This window comes from Cryptomeria japonica, chromosome 4 (assembly GCF_030272615.1).
Source record: "Cryptomeria japonica chromosome 4, Sugi_1.0, whole genome shotgun sequence".
Taxonomy (NCBI): Eukaryota; Viridiplantae; Streptophyta; class Pinopsida; order Cupressales; family Cupressaceae; genus Cryptomeria; species Cryptomeria japonica.
Window position 1 is genome coordinate 299,407,177 of NC_081408.1, and position 22,027 is coordinate 299,429,203.

Here is a 22,027-nt window from a genome sequence, read left to right on the forward strand (position 1 = left end):
ATGGTATAATGGTTCAGTAATGTATGTTTTAGATGATTTGGTCATCCACAATGCAATATATTATGTATCAAAATCTCACAATCTATCTAATTTCCTCTGTTTCTATTAGTCCAATGGGTTTACTCTATTGCATCAACACTTGATGAATTATTTCTTTAGGAGATGTTTGTAGAGATGTTGTGGATGGTCTGCATAGCTTTCTTTTGGATCCACATGATGATTTTGGTTTCTCCCTAATGATGTAGAGTCTAACCGTTAACATTTTTTAGAATGGTGTTGATATTTGGGCCAATAACTTGAGTTCCTTTATTTGCAATTGATCCTAGCCTATTCTAATTACTTTGAGGGATGTTATAAGATGTCTTTGAGATGTACACATGTCCCAAGTTGGTCGACAACTTAATTTTGTTGATAATATATGTGTGTTTGAAGCTGACTTATATTAGGTCACAAGTTTGATTTGATAGGTCCTATTGGAGATGACCTAATTGATGTTTTGAGGTGTTGCAAAGGATATATAAGGATAAATCATTTGTGAAGAGTTTTGATAAGGTGTAATGTGCGGAATGATTCAATGATGTATCAGTTGTGTATGAAGTGTGTGAAATCAATGTGACATAATTATTGTGCTACAAAAGGGACTGCACCATCAACATATGTTAGATGCTTCTTCTACATCAATTCATGTTTATGCTTTCATTGCAATCTTCATGCATCTTGCCCTGAGGCAATGAGTCTCAGGCTTCACGTCCTTTGAATCTTGCCCAAGGTAGTGAACCTCAATCTATGAGTCATTTCTGGGAGCAGTGAGCTTCCTTAGGCAATGAACCCTAAATCAAACATTGCAATATTTGTTTCATATTGTGTGAGTTTACTCTCACCATGGTTTTTCCCTCCTTGGGTTCTCCATGTAAAAATATTGGTGTTATTATGTGGTGCATATCATAGTTTTTGTTCTTTCCTTCTCCAAATCTAAGTTAATTTTTAAATGGTTAATGAATGTATGAGTTCTAGTTTATGTTGATTCCCCCCCTCCCCACCATCTAGGTGTGTTCAACAAACAATGTAGTCATAGGAGAGGAGCATTGAAGATATTATTGATGAGTATGAGTTGAGGATAAGGATGTGATGATGGGGTTTTTTATGTAATCCTTGGAGGAAAATGCAAAAGAGTGGTATAAAAGCCTCTTCAATAACAATATTCAATCATGGGATGGGTTCATGAGAATATTCATGTTATAATATGGGGATAAAATAGATCCCAAATTTTCTATAAATGAACTCACAAGAATCAAGAAGGGTATAAATGAAATGGTTGTTGAATTCAACAAGTTCATTATAGCAATGAAGAATGTGCCATCTAATTGTAAACTAAACAATTCTATGTGCATTTTCTTGTACTAGGGTGCCTTTGATGCGAAAATTGGATATTGCTTTAGAGACAAAGATTCAAAATTTTTGAGGGAGGCATATACTACAACCATAAACATTGAGAGCAATGTAAGAGCATTCAAAAAGCATATTAAAAGGATAGATGCTAAAATATCACTAATTGATTGAGGAAATGCTAATAAGCCTCTCACTACTAAAGAAAAGTTGGATAGATTGATGGGTGTGGTTAAATAATAAGGTTGGACAAAATGATAAGATGCTCTTGCCTCATAATGCTTAACTCATTTCAATGAAGGTCAATGTCTACATAGTATGCCATATAATATTGATTGGTCCAAGAGACCATAATAACATTAACATGATAGGCAAATGACTCCCTAGCAAGGAAATTTCAAACATCAATATATAGAAATTCTTGATTCTTTGCAAAGAGATAATGTACATTTTCGTGATAACTCATTATGGTGTGAAAATTATTGTCTACTACATGATCCATTAAATTTAGTTTTGGTATCAAAAAGCCAAAAAAGAAGAATTCCCTAAAGAGGAAGGAACATCATAATATTACGAGAATGAGCTTGATTTTTTTAATACAATTGAATGTGAATCCTTGGAGCAAGATATTGAACATTATGCGAGATATGGTATTCCTTGCTCATGATTTTGAGCACTTAAAAGAACTCATGAGGAAAAAATACAAAGGGACTATACCACCAGCTAAAGAAATTAGATCTCTTAGAATGCAACACATTTTAATGAATTCATATATGTTATATGGGAGATGCTTTGTAATGCTTCAATTTTCGTTTCAAAAGGCAATCTTGGAAATGTTGGCGTGGGTGTTGTTGTTGATCATAATGGCAAGGTTAAGATTTGGATTGTCGGTAGTTTTGGTGTTGTTTCCAATAACTTTGTTGAGATTATGATCATTCGCCAAGCTTTTTTGGTTGCCAAGAGATGTGAATTTTTTCATATAAAGTAAGGAAATTTTTTATTAATCATTTCAATAATATGTCTTCCTCTTGCTTCTAGCAATGGCAATTTAAGTGAATGTAAGAAATAAATTGTCATCCTTATCCAAGGTTTCAATGTTGTTCATTAGAGCCATACTAGTAGGGAAAGAAATCAAGTTGTTACTTTTTTTTTGGCTAAATCAACTTCCAATTGATATAAGTTTGATACTAGAAGTGATCAAGATTGTTCTATATGGGATTCAAAACCTTCAAGGATTTTGTGCATGCTTACTCCAATGACCCTCTCTAGATTGTTAATTCCTGCAGGGGTACTTGTGGGAGTTTTGGCTCTTTGGGTGTTTTTCCTGTAATCTTTGTCATTCCCTTTATTAATTGGTTTTCCTTTTGGTTCACTTTTTTTAGCATTTAAGGCAAAAATTACTCATGATACTCAGGACATGAACAATCTTTAGGGTCACAAAAGCTTATGCCTTGTCTATGGAGTTTGGAGGTTCTTCCTCTTGTAATGATTGTCTATCTTCAATCCATTTGAATTTTTTTTTTAAAATGGAATTGGTGTGCCAAGAATCTTTCTAAGACTCTAGACTCACTTTGTAACCAGTTGATATTTTAATATAATTTTTATCTCTATATTAAAAAAGTGCTTCAAATATATATATATATACAATTTAGTGAATCAATCTTGAGTATTAAATAAAATCAAAATTAATATCTTATTGTCAATTTTTCATGATTTTTTTAAGAAAATATCATTTAAAGCTAGAATCCTACTAGGGGAAGAGCACCAATAGTGGATAGGTTTTAGTCAACCTAACCCCCCAATTACTAATTTTAAAGGAGCCAGAAAAATGATAATGAAAAGTTCATTAATACATTTCACATGTACCAATAGCCGATCATTTTTTACCTTTTTTGACCTTTTTTTATCCACAATTGGCTCATTTGTGCACCACTATTGGGACATTTGTGCACCACTATTGGGCCATTTGTCCACAAGTATGGGCAATTTTGAGTTGACAGTTATTGGAACATTTGTAAGTAGGTATCAGGGGACACTTTGAAATGTGTACTCTTTGACCCTTGTGCGCATAACTGATTCCACAACATGCATCATTAGTACCCAGTACCCAAAACCTTAGTTATAAACAGTTAAGTCGCATAGAAAGATAACCGAAAAATAATCTTCGAAATCTGATGTACGGTTTAAGAATTCTAAGTGCGTGAAACATGTTTTATGCTCGAATACTGAGGATCTTTAAATGATCTAAATCAAAATATATCATGAAAATTGAATAAGTTAGATGATCTAAATCAAAATATATAGTGAAAATTGAATACAACATAAATATTTGCAGGCTGGATAGTAGACTGTGCTGAAATGTGTTTCATTTAGGAGGCAAGTACATTTTTTTTTAATAGAGGTCACGGTCTTTTGCCCTTGCTATGTAAAACGAGAGAGCTGTTTGCATATAGTAGGACAAAAGTTAAGCTCCCAAAAAATTGTGAATGGCATACCAGCTCTCTGTTCTTTAAGTTTCAAGACTGCAAAATTTCTAGTCTTTAATTTGTAAGCAAAAGTTACTCTCCTTAATTTGAATGAAATTTGAATTAGCATCCAGCCAAATAAATGGTTGCACGCACCTGCATTAATGCCAATGAAGATGAATTTTCACCAGTGCATTAGGTGAAATGATCTTATCCAGTCCAATAAAATAAACATTGACCATTTGCTACCTGGCTTTAAGCCTGCCAAATTGTACTCCAGCTTGTGGCCGTGAATCAAAAAAACAAAAGAATTGATCGAATACACGCCCCTTTTAATTTTAAGGGAAATACAATTACACTTTCGAGAACACACCATACCAATTAGCGAGTACCTGATTCCTGTAATGCATATTATCTTTCCCAAAGAACAGGAAATATAGGCTAAGGTTGGATTGTTATCCAATAGAATTCTGTTTCACAAAAGATTATCTTAACAACAACAAATCGTTATCATTGGGACTTCAAATCCATAGGTGCAGATGAGGTTCAGATGAGGTTTGTGGCAAATGCCGATTTTGTTTGATAACTTTTCGACATAATTTTCTACCCAGTGCAACCAGATGCCTTTTCATTTCTTGAGGACAGACTTTCAGCTTTTTAGTTCTTTTCTGTGATTTAAAAGGCTGTTTGGTCTGCAAAACAGAACGTGGACTGGGTGGATCTGGAACAGGAACAACCTTTGATGGTCCTGGAGTAGCAGAACAAGAACCAATGTTAACAACACTGTTTCCCACTAACATGTCAAGGCAAGATGGTTGATTGTAACGATATAAATTGCCATCAAGTATTGGTGGTGACATTCTAGGCTCACTAGGCTTGCCTTGGCCTTGTATAGACAATATACTGACTTCTGGTGGTTTGTCTGTTGCATATTCTTGTCCTGTGTTCGAAACAAGATCAGCCTTCATTGTTACATTGAAAGCATCAGTTCCATCATGTTTTGCTGAATTTTGTAAGCTACAAATGTTTTGTTCTTGATTGCCAGTAAGGTGCTGAGTACAAGTTACAGATGGAAAGGCAAAACTTGCCTCAGTGGGCCCCTGAACAGTATCATCTGGAATTTTATTTGATTTCATAGCCATATGTGACATTTTTGCTCCAGCCAAATGGTCATTTTGTTTTCTTCTCTTGACTTTATTTCCCAAATAATCTGGTGTCAGAATTTTGCTCATACTAATATGCTGCGATTCATGTTTTGCGCATTCCTTTTCCTCTTTGCACGATTCTATATCTGTTGACAAATGAACAAAGGATAAGCATTGCAAGGAGAGAATGTTTCTTAAATACACCATATGCTTCGGAATAAGATAAGATATTCATAAGAAACTTTATGATATGGTTCCTATCTACACTCATTCATAAGCAGACAAATGGAAATTAAAAATACAGATGAAACTAAATTATTTAAGTTCACATTGATAGAAAAAATCTGTTTAAGTACCAAACTTTACATGGACTTTGGATCAAAGCATAACAAAGTAATCATGTGGTTTACCATAATTCTTACCCAACTCTGTTGACAATGCTTCTCGGCAATTTATCAACTCTCTACTGCTAGACTCTAGAGCTCTTCGGAGAGAATGGGGAAGGATATCAACGTCCAGATATAATGACAACCATTTATGCTGATAACATCTGTTTCTAATGGCTTGGTACTTTTTTTCTGGTTAGAATTTCCAAAATCCTAGATTAGGACTCTTCTACCGTTGGACTCAGGTGTTCTTAGGAGAGAATGGTGAAGGAAATCAATGTCCAGAGATAATAACAACCAGTTATGCTGACTGACAGGGAATTCATGTGAATGGCATTAGCTCCCTACAAAAGAATGCGTTGAAATCTATTTCGAACGGCTTGGTATTTCTTTTGTGGTTAGGTTTCCTAAATCATAGGTTAGGAGTCCTCATATTCCTGATTGACTCAGGCCAAATAGCTGCGGTAAAATATAGCAGTCTTCTTTGCAAGTGATTTAACTACCTCAAGATACGTAAGGAACAGCCAACTCCATTGTTAGGATTAAATTTGTCTTACGCATAACTCTTAAGGAATAAGGATAAGTAGTCTTAGTCTAGATTCAGTAAGCCTTTCCTTAGATAAAAATACTTGTTTAGGGGATTGAATCCAACAATGTTCCTTCCATCATATTACAGTTTTTCACATACCCTGATGCAGCATGATGCAGACAAAAGAACCGTAAAAGCATAAACTGAGACAAGAGAAGCATACAAGCATAAACTGAAAATAAAAGAAATAAATATCACTATATACCTCCAGAAATTGATCTATCAATTTTTGCTGTTGTTTGAGAAGATGTGCATGTCTGGATTGCTAATGAGGTTTCTGATGATTAAAAATTTCAGGTTTTCCCCATAGTGCATAGTTTGAAAGCAATTTTTCTACATCAGAAACAGCATCCATTTTTTATTCTTTCTTCTTTGGGTCTAATCATTAACAGAACAAACTTCGTAGTTTGGCTAATCGATAGATGACATTACTTGGCACCAATCAAGAAAAAATGGGCAGAGTCTCTGGGATCTTTTAACATCAATTGACAATGTCAATACTTATAGTCTGAATTCATATATTCCAAGATGCTGCCACAAGGAAAGACTAAAGTTGCCCAAGTAGAACATCATGATCACACAAATCCAATAGACTACATTGCAGAGGAACCATAAATGGTTTCAATTTAGTTCCAACGGGCACTAATATTTATATGCGCATGAACTCAATCAACGAATGCTTTACAGCCAGCAGTGGAATTTTAATGGCAATTTGAGCATCTTGACTACATTATCAAATTCTTTGACTCCCACTATTAACAATAAAGTGTAAACGTTGATCATGAAGTTTGAACTCACATTTAAAAGAAATATTCTTCTTCGAGATTAGCATATGAATCGTTCCTTGCAGCTTGCAGTTGTGGCAAAAGGGTTTGAGTCCATAATCTGTTTGCTTCTATCCAGTGCTGCAACAATTGAGGTTAATGCTTGCATCTGAGCCAATAGATATTTCCAAGCACAATATTCTTCATTAAAGTGATTCTTGAACTTATTTACTCTTCACAATTTGCCAGTCTTGGATTGCTTTTAATCATTAGAAATTAACTTAGCATTTGGGTTTGACACAGTCTTTTATCTTGATGCCTGTCATCAGATTTGCTCCCATTCTTATCCTTTTTCTGGGATTTATCAGACTTAAAATTATCATTCTCGGATTTTCTCGTAAACTTTGTTTCAATCTTCACAGCAGATTGGTAGGTGTCTTCCAATGTTGACATATGCAAAAAGTTCATCTGGGTTGGGATATAAAGCTGTAAGCCTGCCCTATATATCAACATTGGATTCTTCTTCGTCACATATGCTTAACTTTTTCATCAAATCAGTGAAGGTATTGGTCCATTCCTCGATGAATTGTTTATGTCCTTGAAGCAACTGTTTTAACTGTGAAATGAAAAGAGAATATAACACAACGCTAAATCTATGCATAAAAAATATTCAAGATAATTGCCTGAAGCTTAAGCCAACATATTATTTAAGACCTTTACTGGCTTATAGCCTTATACAATCTAACTCTTGAGCAGTTTATTGGATGTATTTGGTCTATCAGAGATAAATTAGTAAATACATCGTTGAAGAAGCTTTATCAGATGATCTATCATCTTTAAATATTCGCTATGAAAATGATCTACTATCTCCTCTTTTTGTTTCTGAAGTGCATGCTTGATCATCTTTTATACCAGATTGAGTTTTTCATAACCACTGTATCTTTGTTTAAACTGTGGGGTCATTAAATAAATAAAGAAGGTAGTCTAAAGGGTCACAGATTTTGAAACCTAAATTCTTATAACCTGACATCATGTGTCCAGACATGTAAAGATGGAAAAAGAATGACTTAAATTTTGATATAACTGAACCATATCCCAAGTATAATCCAGGGCCAACATACCAAAATGCAGTATCTTGATTCGTTATAGGAAAATACAATTTAATCTACTGCTTAGGAATACTTAGTAGAGTGAATTGGCAGCAAGATATTTAATAGAATGTGAAAATTGGAAACAAAAATATTAAAATCAAATCACCCACATAGACATGAAATGTAGAACCCTGGTGATAAAATTCTATTCAAACTTGTTCTACTTCTAGATAATACCCAGGAATAAATGCAAATATGAATGATACAACTGATAGAATTCGAGGTTGAACCACCTTAGAAAACTGTAGCGTCTATTTATCTATGTTCCTCGGGATGCTTCCCTTTTGAATTTCCAATTGTACTTGCATTTTGGATGTATCAGGGATGCAGGAATGAGTAGGGAATGTCCCCCATTTTTTTGTGAAAACATTTCTGTTATGGTGCATGAGTGGCAGGGGACAGTAGGGGATGCCTAGACATTCCTTGATCATGCTAGATATGGCTAGCTGTCCCCTATGGCCCAACCTACAAAATGTTCAATTTCGAAAAAGAAAAAAATCCAAAATTTGAAAAAAGAGGGTGCCCCCCCCCTCAAGGACCCCTACATCCCTTTACAACAACCTTAAACAAAGACCCTAACACATAAAAAAAAAAAAAAAAAACCTTATTTGCTATTTCGAATTTTGTAAGTAGACAAAGAAAGAGAACAGCAGTGAGAAGAAGATGAAAGAGCATCAAAATAAGATCATTTGAGGTAAGTTTGCTATCTATTATTCATTTGCATATCCTAATGATTTTCTTTTTGGGTGGGGGCGAAGGGTGGGTTCATTTCAAATTTTCCAACACTTAGGAAGTTCTTTTGGCTTTTTGTTTTATGTTTACACTTACAGCTGTGTTTTCAAAAAACATATGAGCAGTAGTGAGGATAGTGAAGGTGAAGAAGTTGAGATTCGATGAAGAGGCCATAGCTATTAAAGGTTCTTTTGGGTGTGGGAGTGCTGCACATACTATGGGTTCAATCATCAAATAAGCCATTTAAATTCCTTTCCACTCTCCTAAAATCTTGTTCAAGGGGCCATTCAATTCAACAAACCCCCTTTCTAATTTAAAACAACCATAGACAAAGACTGAAAAAAATAGGGGGGCCTATAATTTAGTTATCTCATTTGTGCAATAAGTGTCAAGAATTATAGGTCCAGCTACACAAAGGTTTGCAATCATCTTTTGTGCATAGGTAGACAGATGATAAAAAGATTTCAAAGAGAGTGAAGCAAGAATTAAGACAATGTTAATAAAAACTACACAATACAGTATGCCATTGCCGACCCAAACCATATATGTTGGTGATCCACTTGGAGAGGATTCTACCAAGTGAAAGACAAGCTACTAATTTCGCAATGATGTCAATATGCAATCACAAGTGGTTGATTCTTTAGATGCCATTTTTACCCTTGCCATCCCATTTTATATGGCACATTCTCTCCTACTTCAGACAAATGTTGAAAAATACAAATGTTGTTGGTCACTCAATATGCTCCCTTGGAGAACACAAACTATGCACCACCCTCCTTGATAGGGAGTATTCTAAGGTGAGCTTGATGATGGACATGTGGAAAAATTGGATGAGGATGGATGGACCGATATTAGACATCAACCACTTATAAATATCGTAGCCACATCTGCAGATAACTCTTATTTTCATAGATTTATTTATTGTTTAGGGGAGTGAAAAGATGCACAGTTCCAAGCATCCTTTCAATTTCAAATTTTGAAGGAGACCATACAAAAGTTTGAGATATCAAATGTGTATACGTGGTTGTTGATTCAACATGTGTGCATAAGTTAATTGGCATAATGGTAGAGGGTGCTTACAAGCACATTTTTTGGATCCCATGATGTGTCCATGTGTTGAACAACACATTAAGAGACATAGAGAAGATAGACCCGGTGAAAAGAATGATAGAAAAACAAAGATAGATAGATGTTCATTTGCAACCACCACACCTCATTTTCTCTCTTTATGACATTTTTAAGGAAGGAATTCCTCAATCCCATGGAAACTATATATGTTAGCTCCTTTTTTGAGAGAGAGGATGCTTGAGGTGTAGAAGACTCAGCAACAGTTGGAGAGATCACCAATGGAATGGTGATCTTCCTCTGCATTTGAGAGGGGCAACTCCCTCATATGATTTAATTTAAGTTTTCTAGGGTATGCTTTTGACTAGAAAGCAAGAAAGGAAACTATAGAAAAGAAAAGAAATAAACCTTAATGGAAGACACGCAAAATCCACCCAAAGTTTTCGAAGGACCAACATAAAGTGAAAGTTAACCAGGAAGAAATAATGACTCAAAGTTCAATGATTCATTCTCAAAATGATAACCGATGAAATAAGAGGCTATCAAATGCACATTCAACCAAATATAATAGGGACATATTGAAGAAATATTAAAATATTTGACATAAGAAAAATCTGCAATCACGTAAAGAAGATTTGACACAAAGTTCAGAAAATCCCTTCAATTCCTCAAAGAATTGGAGTCCAAAGTCTCCAAAAATCCCTACACAAACAGTTGAAATGACAAGATAGTCCCCTCACTGTTACAGATCAGCAAAAAGTATAAGATTTCCTTTCCCCAAAGCTCTCTCTAGAGAGGCTGGGAAAAGATCCCTTTTACGTTGCAAATATTAAATTTATAGCCTAGTCCTCTCCCGTAACTGATTCTTGAAAATAATTTATAAATGATAAAAAGGATCCTTTCACCTTCCCATGCACAAAACATTTAACTTGTAAATGAATCAAAACAATGTTCAATCTTTATGCTAAAAAGTGGGTCTTAGAGAAAATTTGATACGTATATGCGTGTCAAGGCATTATATCGAACACCTCACTTCGGCTGGCTATAGATATTTGTTCATACTTCCCAAACATTGAATCTTCCTCTTGTTGATGCTTTCCATAGCACTCTTGAATTTGTTGAATCCCTTTTGTGAGTTTTCTTGAGCATGTGAAATCTATCCTTTTCTTTCTCTGCTTTAATTTTAGCAAACTCTTTCACTAAATTATGAATATACAACTTCTGATTCACCTTTTTCAATATGCTCTGGTCAGCATTTTCTATTTCTTCCTGACAAATCACATATTTTGTCTATGATTCCACAGTTTGCATGTGTGTCTAGCAGGGAACTTTTAACTACAACATCTAACAAAAATCTCCCTTCAGTTATGCTTTGATAGATGTCTCTTCATTAATGTTGGATATTTGACATGGTGCACATTAACATAGTGCAAATATATATTTTAGATCATTTAGCATCACTATTAATCTCCATAAGAACATTGTCCGTATTTAAAATGATAGAAATAGTTCACATCTAAGAGAATAATTTCTCCTACCACAACATTGGAGATGAATTTAGATGTAGTGTAGCAATCAAAACATACTCGAAGGTTCTTAACAGCTCTAATAGTTGTTCTAGGATTTATTTTTAACAAACCAAATATAATTGCTGACTTTTTACTATGGTGGAAGATAAATAATTTCTTTTTCCTTTTCTTCCACAACATTAAATAGATGTCTTGAATTTGGAAATACCTTGCTGCCTTCATTTGCCAAGTTGATTTCTCCATCTTTGCATGGATCTCCTGTGTCTATGGATGTGATCTATCACCTACACAAAAAGCATGTACCATTTTAGGGCCTTCAATCCATCTACATCCAAGTATCCTTTTAATGCCTCTATATTTCATCAATCTCTTTACTATTTGAATCTCATCACACCTGTCCACTTTCAGTTGATATTTATATATGATTTACAAGCACCAAGAAAACACGTCCACACAATCACCACTGGAATCTTAAAATAAGGCTTAGGATGTCTTTGAGATAGCCAATATGGACATGAAGGTCAACCACGCACACCACCATTCTTAAAATATTCTTCATCCTCACCTTCATCACTATCTTGGACACCAAGCAGAAATTGCAGATCATAAAATTCTTCTTCTATTTCAAATTCAACATTGACATCTGAAACCCCTTAATCTTTCTTTTTGGCTGTTATAGTTTGCGCCTTCAATTGAGACTAGGATTTTCTTCAAAGTACTCTCTCAAACCTGCTAGTTGACATAGCAGGACATATGTAAGGGTCTTTTCAAATTTGGCATAATATCTCTTCCTGCAATGTCCCCAGCCTGCAGAATTTATTTCCATTGTTTGACTTGCAACATATTTCAGTCTTCTTTAGTTTGTCTTGCACTTGCATTTGTGATTTCCCAATTAGTTGAGTTTAGCTTGATTCAGCTAATACCAAACTTTTTGGAAATTTCTTGTGTGTAGTTAAAACTAAAATAATCTCTCTTTAGGCACAGGGCAACAAAGATATGGCAAGTGGGATCTGAATTTATACCAGCCAATATATTCGGCCACGGTAATTGCAACTGCAACTTTTTGCATCAAATCTATTTTGTCTGTAGCCTACAATCATTATATTTGATGGGATGATCTATCTTCAAGGTGTTTTTTCAAACAATTTGAGCCCGTGCTTATGCCTTCAGCAAGAGATCGAGTTCGCAAACCTTTTAAGCTAATGAAAACCACTATTTCAGCCACAAAGTTAGTTCATGCACTAACAATATGTCAAAAATAATACATTTCAAGGGGGTTAAAGGTAGACAGCCCAAAAATAATTTGCTGATATAATAAATCAATCAAGGCTTTAATTATTTCCCAAACCAAAATTTTGGCCTATATTAATTTGTTTCAACAGGAAATGGAGTTTCAAACCTATAAATTCACTGAGGAATTTTTTGCCATTTGGGAAAAATTAAAAATCTCTTTTTTACAAATGTAGCTTCAGAAGTTTCAGTAAACTTCCAATTCACTAACTTTTTTACCATAGATCTCATTTCAACAATTCGGCCATTTTGCTAACCTTGAAACTTTTGAACTCTCATCAGAAAATCCCAATGATTTTCAAACCTCTTCCATGTGTCAATATAGAAAGAGCTTTAAAGCAATTATATATGATTGCAGACGATCCACCAGACACCAAGCAAGTGTTAATAACGAAAAAAAATCATAACTTTTGATTGGGTGCATATTTTTGCTCAAAAATTGGAAACATGGTGCATATCAGCTCTACAAATACCCCTGTCAAACATTTTTCGACAACTTCATAAACATCCCAATTTAATTGTTTCCATAAATTATTGAACAAAAAATTGAACTTTTAAAATCTCATGACTGGTGAAGTATATGACCCTGAAAACTGGCCACATTGAGTGAAAAATACCTATGAACATCCTTATAAGAGGAATCTGCAGCAGCCCTTAAAAATTTCAAATTAATTATTTTTGTGAATCAATAAGCTAAACTGCTCGACCACACCCAGGAGCTCATTTTGAAGAGGACTAGGAAATTCATCTCGAATGCACAAGACTAATATGGAGGCATGAAAACATGGCATATGATGGGCAGTATGCATGAAAAAGTTTAAAACTGGCAGAGTTAAAAAATGAGGCCAAAAGAGAACAATCCATTACAAAGTTTCCTAAAAACTATAATGGTTAAGAAAACCATGGTAGTAAAGTATTTAGGTATTGATATGCATAACACCGCATCATTCCTATATCTTTGAAGCAAGAGAAGAAGACAATTATATGTCAATAATTAAAATCCTTTTATATCTATTCATCCCATATTTCTTTTCCTCAAGTCCACTAATATCTTCATCACTATCACTAGATTACTCCATTGCAGCACTACTAAAAAGAGAAAAATCACAAGAAGACAACTTCTTGGCTTTAATTAGGCACCTTGTAAGCTGCCAAATCCATCCCATAAAGGCTTTCCAAAAGTTTTAGACCCCAAATTTTATTTTGTATCATTCTTTCTATCATTATTTTTGTTTGAAATTAGTTGCTCCCCTATAAATTAGTTGAAATTAATTCATTATTCTGCCAATGAGATCCATATTCTTTATATTTATATCCAACCTTATATTATCAAGCCTTTCTATAATTTATTATGTACAATTCATGTCAATAGTAGGCTAAAATCAAGTTCAAACCAATCTCAAAGATCAAATCAATATTAGACAACTGTTGAGAACATGGTTATACTGAGGGGGGTTTGGGGGGGGGGGGCGGCGGCGGAAGGGTGAATTAGTATAACAATTTTTACCTTTTCAACTTAGCATCTAAATTTATCTCAAAACATATTCATTGCATACTAAAATTCACATGAGATCTAACTATTATGAACACAAATAGAACACAAGATATATACGTGGGAACTGTTGTGAGATTTTCACACATCGCCCCATTGCGGGACCCCCACTTTTTGCTTTGGCTTGTTAATGTTGATAGCAGCAGGAGACGTCATTATTCCTCCGATGGTTGTGAAACTGTATTGCTGATGTTTTTCATTTATCGTGTATGAGCTCTTCTCAGTTCGTTCTACTGTTTGATAATATTGAATTTGCTAAGATGGAAGTGTAACGAGCTTTGATATCTATCACCGTCCTTGTGTATTGACTACAACTCATGGGAGCCTTGTGCTTAATGATTGCATCTTCCTCCTTTATCATTTTTCTTCCATCGAGAGGTGTGACGGTGTCTACAGCTGTGCGGCTCTTCTTGGTAATGGTTTTTGAATCGAGATGAATGGTAACTGTCGGCATGGGCTTTTCATATTCCACCGCCTTAGATATTCTTCAAGCTTTGTTGTGTCCATATAGACATGTTGCAATTTAATTTTGTTGTGCATGAAGTTCTTCAGTGAGATAATATTGATCATATGCATTTGCGATCATTGATATGATGAGTTTCTTGTTAAGCTCTTATTCAACGCTTCAGTAATTTTGTATCTTTCCAGCTCTTCGTATTCTATTGGTGAATGATTATCCTTGTTGCAGGAAGTTTATATGTTATTTGTCTTGTAGAAGCTTTAGTCATTCTTGAACAGTTTTCAGATTCTACTATGGATTGTTAAATGCTAACAATTGTGTTTAGTTCTTTGCTTACTTAATCTTGTGAGCATTGTATCAGATTTGTGACAATAATAAAAGGTTCATTTTTGGTGTGGTTGGGTTTTTCACCCTCAGGTGGAGGGTTTTCCTAGGATAAATTTGTGCCCAGCTTGATCTTATGAGTTTTCTAAGTTTTAGATTTCTGAGTTTTTGTCTTTCTAGTTCTAAATTCAACATGGTATTAGAGTAGGTCTAAAGAAAAGATCCAGAACCAGATTGCTTAGCTTTGAAATATTCTTTGCTTAAGCTTAGCTTGTTTATTTCATTTTTCAACAATCGTGAATGGACTCAAAGTTGAAGACAGGTTGGATGGTGCAGCTAATTATACCTCATGGAAATTCAAAGTTTTTATTGTGCTTGAAGAGAATGATCTTCTCAACTTGGTGAAGTCTGTTGTAGATGAACCGTCAGATGACTCTGAGAAAGTACAATGGAGAAAGAATAATTTCATGGCAACAAAGATACCAATTGATTCTGTTAAGGATCATCTGGTACCTGTTATACCCAAGTTAGGTTCAGCCAAAGAGATGTTCGAGTGCCTCCAAAGCTTGTATGAATTCAACAACACTAGTAGAGCTCTAGCCTTGAGACGACAACTCCTTCGTATTAAAATGGCTAGAGGTGAATCTGTTGTTTCTTTCTTTATGAAGATTACAAAATTGAAGGATCAGCTCAATGCTATTGGAGATTCTATTGAGGATAAAGACCTGGTTATGCTGGCCATGAATGGCCTTCCTCACTCTTGGGAATCTTTCATTCAAGGAATTAGTGGAAGAAATGAACTACCCAAGTTTGATCGTTGGCAAGCTGATTGTATTCAAGAGTAATGCATATTGGAGGCAAGAGGAATTGGGAGAAAATCTCATCATGAAGAAGATCATGTTCTTGTTGCCCATACTTCTAAAAGGAAAGGAAGGAAAGGGAATTTCAAAAGGAACAAAGATAGGAATTTTGATTCAGCTCCTAAACCTAAGAAGAGGAAGGATCTCTCAAGGGTTCAGTGCTTCAGATGTGACAAGTTTGGTCACTTTGCTAGAGAATGTCCTTTGAAACCTAAGCATCAAGTTGCTGCCACAAATATTGAAAATGCTTCTCCTCGTAGAGAATCAAGTGAAAATTCAAAGGGTTTCTTATTTATTTTTTCTCTTTCAAGTAATGTTCCCTCTGATAGTTCTACTTGGTTGATTGACAGTGGAGCTTATCGCCATATTATTGGATATCGTGAACATCTCTCTGATCTGATTGAAAAGGATTCTCATTTGCATGTTATCATTGGTGATAATGCTTGTTGTTCTGTAAAAGGAGTTGGAACCACATCCTTTCATTTAGATTCAGGAATTCCTCTTCATCTGAGTGATGTGCTATTTGTTCCTGGAATCAAGAGAAATCTGATTTCTATTTCAGCGTTGGAAGATAACGGATATCAAGTTGCATTTGCCAAAGCAAAAGTTCTTGTATGGAAGAAGAACACTAGCATTAAGGCAGCTTGTGAAATTGGTGTTCATCATGAGAGTCTATATAGACTTTCAACTCGTCCTATTCATGCCTTAGCACATGATTCCATGACTTCTAATGAGCTGTGGCATAAAATATTTGCTCATCTAGATTTCAGAACTCTTTCCTCATTGAGAAGATGGTCATTGGTCTTCCTAAGCTCAATCAAGATCATGATGGGGTTTGCAAAGCTTGTGCTCTAGGTAAGATTATGAAAAGTCCTTTTCACTCTAGTGAAAGTAGAGAAAAAGAAATTCTAGAGCTGATTCATTATGACTTGTGTGGTCCTATGTTTGTTGCTTCTTTAAGTGGTTTTTGATACTATGTTACTTTCATTGATGACTTCTCTCATAAGACCTGGATTTATTTTCTGAAATCTAAAGAATCTGATGAAGTGTTGTCTACATTTAAATAGTTCAAAGCTCAAGTAGAGAATTTGTCTGATAAGAGGATCAAAGTTTTAAGATCTGACAATGGGGGTGAATATACTTCTGGTTTGTTTCAAACTTTATGTATTGAAGCTAGGATTAAGAGGGAGTTTTGTGTCCCTTATAATCCTCAACAAAATGGTATTGTTGAAAGAAAGAATAGGTCTATTGTTGAGGTAGCAAAAGCCATGATCCATGATGAAGGCCTTCAAATCTTTCTTTGGGCAGAATCTTCCAGGACAGTTGTTTATGTTTGGAATCGTAGTCCACATCAAATTCTAGACAATATGACTCCTGAAGAAGCATTCACGGGTACTAAACTAGAAGTTAGTCATCTCAGAATTTTTGGGTGTCTAGTTTACATTCATGTACCTAAAGATAAAAGGTCTAAGTTAGAACCTTCAGGTAAGAAGGGAATTTTTGTTGGTTACAGTGAATCCTCAAAAGATTACAGAGTCTACATTCCGAGTCAAAAACAGATTGAAATCAGCAGAGATGTTTCATTTCAAGAAGATCTAGCTTGCAAAAGATCTAAAGGGACTTCTATGGAAATTGATAGAGAAGATCATGAGATTTTTCAAGATATGGATATTGCTGCCCCTGATTCCCCTTCTGAGATTCAGAGGGAGACTCCTGAATTAGAAGATCCCATTGATCCTATTGAACCTATAGATACCTCTGCTAAACCAAGTAATGTTTCATGTGACAAGAAAAGACCTTTGTGGGCCAGGCATACTATGCAAGAGGCTGAAAAATATTCAGCCCCTCATGGTACTTTCAGAGAAAGTAAGAGACCTCATAAGTTTGCAGGATATGTTGCTTTAATGAGTCATTTTATTGAATCTAAGCCTTCAAGTTTTGAAGTGGCTTCAAAACAACAAGTATGGAGAGATGCAATGTTGGAAGAATATCAATTTATCATCAAGAATGACGTTTGGGATATAGTTCCTAGACCTCAAGGTAAATCTGTTGTTTCTTCTAAGTGGTTGTTCAAAATTAAACATGCAACTGATGGAAGTGTCGAAAAACATAAAGCAAGATTTGTAGCTAGAAGGTTTTCTCAAAAGGAAGGTATAGACTATGAGGAGATTTTTGCTCCCATAGCTTGATACACTTCAATCAGAACTATCATTGCTATTGCAGCAGTTAAAGGATGGAAACTTCATCAGATGGATGCAAGGACAACATTCTTGAATGGTGTAATTGAAGAAGAGGTATTTATTGAGCAGCCAGATGGTTTTGTGATTCATGAGAAAGAATCACATGTATGTAGATTGAAAAAGGCTTTGTATGGCCTTAAGCAAGCTTTGCGTGCATGGTATGAAAGAATTGATCATTATTTATTGATCTTGGGTTTCCTCAAAAATAATGAAGATCCAAATATCTACTTCAAGGTAATTGATGATAAAGCATTAATTTTAGTTCTTTATGTTGATGATTTATTTCTTGCTGGAGAGGATGATCTTATTTCTAAATGTAAGGAAGAGTTAGCTTCGAAATTCGAGATGAAAGATCTTGGTCTTATGCATTACTTTCTTGGTTTAGAAGTGTGGAAAAGATCAAATGAGGTTATCCTGAGTCAAGGGAAATATGCCATTGACATTTTGAAAAGATTTGGTATGTTAGATTGCAAGTCTATGGCAACTCCCATGGAAGCAAATCTGAAAAAGTTACATGAGGTTGCAGCTGATTCAGATTTAGTTGATCCAACTATGTATAGGCAATTGATTGGATCACTAATGTATTTACTCAATACAAGGCCCGATATATGTTATGTTGTTAACACTCTCAGTCAGATCATGTGTGAGCCTAGACAAATTCATTTTGTTGCAGCTAAACATATATTGAGATATGTGTGTGGTACAGTAGGATATGGTCTGAAATATACTTTTTGTGAAGGTCTGAAATTGCAAGGTTTTTCTGATTCAGATTGGGCAAGGCCTGACAGGAAGAGCACTCCTGATTGTTGTTTCGGCTTAGGTTCAGCTATGATTTCCTGGTGCAGCAGGAAGCAATCATGTGCGGCTCGAAGTACAACAAAAGTTGAATATGTTGCAGCTTGTGTAGCAGCACGAGAAGCAGTGTGGCTTCAAAAGCTTCTTGCAAGACTGTTTGGGCAGCCTTTGGAACCGGCTGTGATTCTTTGTGACAACCAAAGTTGTGTAAAGCTTTCAGTTAATCCTGTTTTTCATGATAGATCCAAGCATGTGGAAATCAAGTATCATTATTTAAGAGATATGGTTCAAAGGAAAGCAGTTGAGCTCAAGTACATTTGCACAGATGAGTAGACAACTGACATTCTCACCAAGCCACTTCCTAGAGTGAAGTTTTCATATTTTAGAGACAAGCTTGGCATTGTGGAGAATGATGCTCTTGCTGAGAGAGAGTCTCAGTTTCAGTGATTCTCATTTTATGTTGTAATGCATTTTTCTCTGTGATGGAGAAATTTGTGGTGAAAGCCCTTGTAATTCATTTTTCTCCGTGATGGAGAAATTTGAGGTGAAAGCCCTTGTTGCTCTTTCCACTCATGGGAGTAGCCATAGTGGATGTCATGTTGAGAGACTCCATGACAACATCACGTTGAATGACTCTATGATGAGAGCTTGTGTTTATTTCACTCATGGGTGTAGCCATGGTGAACATCATGTTGAGTGAATCCATGGTGAACATCACGTTGAGAGAATCCATGATAAAGTTTTGTTTTCTTCTTACACATATGGGTGTAGCCATTGTGTTTGTCATGTTGTGAATCTTCATCTAATGATATCTTCTTTGCTAAGAGGGAGTGTTAATGTTGATAGCAACAGGAGACGTCATTATTCCTACGATGGTTGTGAAACTGTATTGCTGATGTTTTTCATTTATTGTGTATGAGCTCTTCTCAGTTCATTCTATTGTTCGATAATATTGAATTTTGCTAAGTTGGAAGTGTAACGAGCTTTGATATCTGTCACCGTCCTTGTGTATTGACTACGACTCATGGGAGCCTCATGCTTAATGATTGTGTCTTCCTCCTTTATCATTTTTCTCCCATCGAGAGGTGTGATGGTGTCTACAGCTGTGCGACTCTTCTTGGTAACGGTTTTTGAAGTGGGATGAATGTTAACTGTCGGCATGGGCTTTTCGTATTCCAACACCTTAGATATTCTTCAAGCTTTGTCGTGTCCATATAGACGTGTTGCGATTTATTTTTGTTGTTCATGAAGATCTTCAGTGAGATCATATTGATCATATGCATCTGTGATCATTGATATGATGAGTTTCTTGTCAGGCTCTTATTCAGCGTTTCAGTATCTTCTTCAGTAATTTTGTATCTTTTCAGCTCTTCTTATTCTATTGGTGAATGATTATCCCTGTTGCAAGAAGTTTATATGTTATTTGTCTTGTAGAAGCTTTAGTCATTCTTGAACAGTTTTCAGATTCTACTATGGATTATTAAATGCTAATAATCGTGTTTACTTCTTTGCTTACTTAATCTTGTGAGCATTATATCAGATTTGTGACAATAATAAAAGGTTCATTTTTGGTGTGGTTGGGTTTTTCACCCTCAGGTGGAGGGTTTTCCCAGGATAAATTTGTGTCTATCTTGTTCTTATGAGTTTTCTAAGTTTTAGATTTCTGAGTTTTTGTCTTTCTGGTTCTAACTTTAACATGGCTTAGGTGTTTAGTTAGGTCGTCTTATCTTGGTAAGTTTAGTAGCTATTAACCCTTGCTTATGGCAGGTGAATATGTCTTGTCAAGTCAAGATTGAGGTTGTGTTGCCAACATTGCTAAGGTGGTTAATGTTGCTAAAATTTTCAATTTGCAAGAAAAAGTCTTAGGGTTTGAAATAGCATAGGTCGAATTAGATTTTGAGATGAAAAATAGACTAAGGCATGAGTTTGCTCCAAAAAGGTGACCTTGACGAGTGTTTGCTTAGCAATTTCAAGTTTGTGCAAATGAGAACCTTGAAATGCCAAGACGAATTTAGTCCAAACGAAGGATAAATTTCCACCCTTGAAGTTGGAGAGTTCAAGACTTGGAAGAGGCACGAACGAAATGAGGAATGACAATGGTGCAAAGTACAAACGAAGCTCCAATCACCGATTTGAAAAAGAGGTTTTCATCAAGTCCAAATGAAAGTTGTTTTGATCAAGTCCAAACGAAAGATGTTTTGATCAAGTCCAAATGAAAGAGCTTCAAGTCCAAACAAAAGGCGATTTGATCAAGTCCAAAAGAAAAGCTTTCAAGTCCAAACAAAAGCTGCTCCAATTGTTAAGTCCAAATGAAACCTTAAAAGCTGAAAAATATTGTACAATGAAAAGACAATCAACAAGGAGAAGAAGTCGGCCTTCAAAGGTGGGCGCTCAGCAAAGTATAAATCAAAACGTTTCATGGAAGATGCAAAGTCAGCCTAATGAAAAGTTTAAATGAAAGGTGGCAACTTTTAGCCTTTAGCGCCTATAAAGGGTTGCATTTGCAATCCATTTTATCACACTTCCAAATTCAATCTGCAAGTCTAAAACATCAGTGATCTTATCTTCAGCACATTCAAGGTGATAATTTTTGAAAGGTGTTTCTCATCTTCAGATCAGCAATTTAGACAAAGAATTTTGATCATTTCATTGATCAAAATATACTTTTGAGAGAGGTGATTTGCATTATAAAGGTTCTAAGTCCAATTTGGAAAATTTTCAGTCCAATTTGAAGACAACCTGGACAAAATTTGGTGAAATTTTGTATACCATCAGGCCTGATTTTGGTGAATTTCTCCAGCTAGGGCATTCTGATTTGAGCATAATTGGATCAGATTATAAGTCAAGCAACATCAGTTTCAGCTTTGGAGATTAATGACCAGATTTGAAAAGATTTTAGGAAGCATAAGTTTTGTGTAATATTGTTTTCATTTCTGGTGTTTTGATTAAAATTATGTTCTTTTTCAGCTCTTATGCAAGGAATGAGTACAAGGAATGATGGAAGAAGATTCAAGACATTGAAAAGATGAAAGGACTTCAAGCATCCCAATCACCGCGACACAAGGACATCAAGGCAAAGTTCATACTACAAGGAGGTGATGAGAAATCAAGGATTCCACAACATGAAGTCAAGAATGACACCAAGGAATGACTAGATTAAGATCATAAATAAAGGAAGATCAACCATCATCATTCAATTGAGCAACAATACTCATTCATGATGATCTATCAAGTTTACAAGAAAATTGAGATGTCATCCTGGTCATCATTCCACCAATCAGAGGAGTTCCACAT

The 22,027-nt window shown here is 35.3% G+C and overlaps 1 protein-coding gene across 1 annotated transcript in view; it reads right to left on the reverse strand.

Annotated features, from left to right (window-relative positions):
* Positions 1-3,725: 3,725 nt before the first annotated feature.
* LOC131063906 (uncharacterized) overlaps positions 3,726-22,027 on the reverse strand; it is a 52,679-nt gene continuing 34,377 nt past the window's right edge. The window contains exon 4 of the mRNA XM_057997896.2: positions 3,726-5,142. Within this exon, the coding sequence (XP_057853879.2) occupies positions 4,373-5,142 (770 nt within the window). The 3' untranslated portion in view covers positions 3,726-4,372. The remainder of the gene's footprint in view (positions 5,143-22,027) is intronic.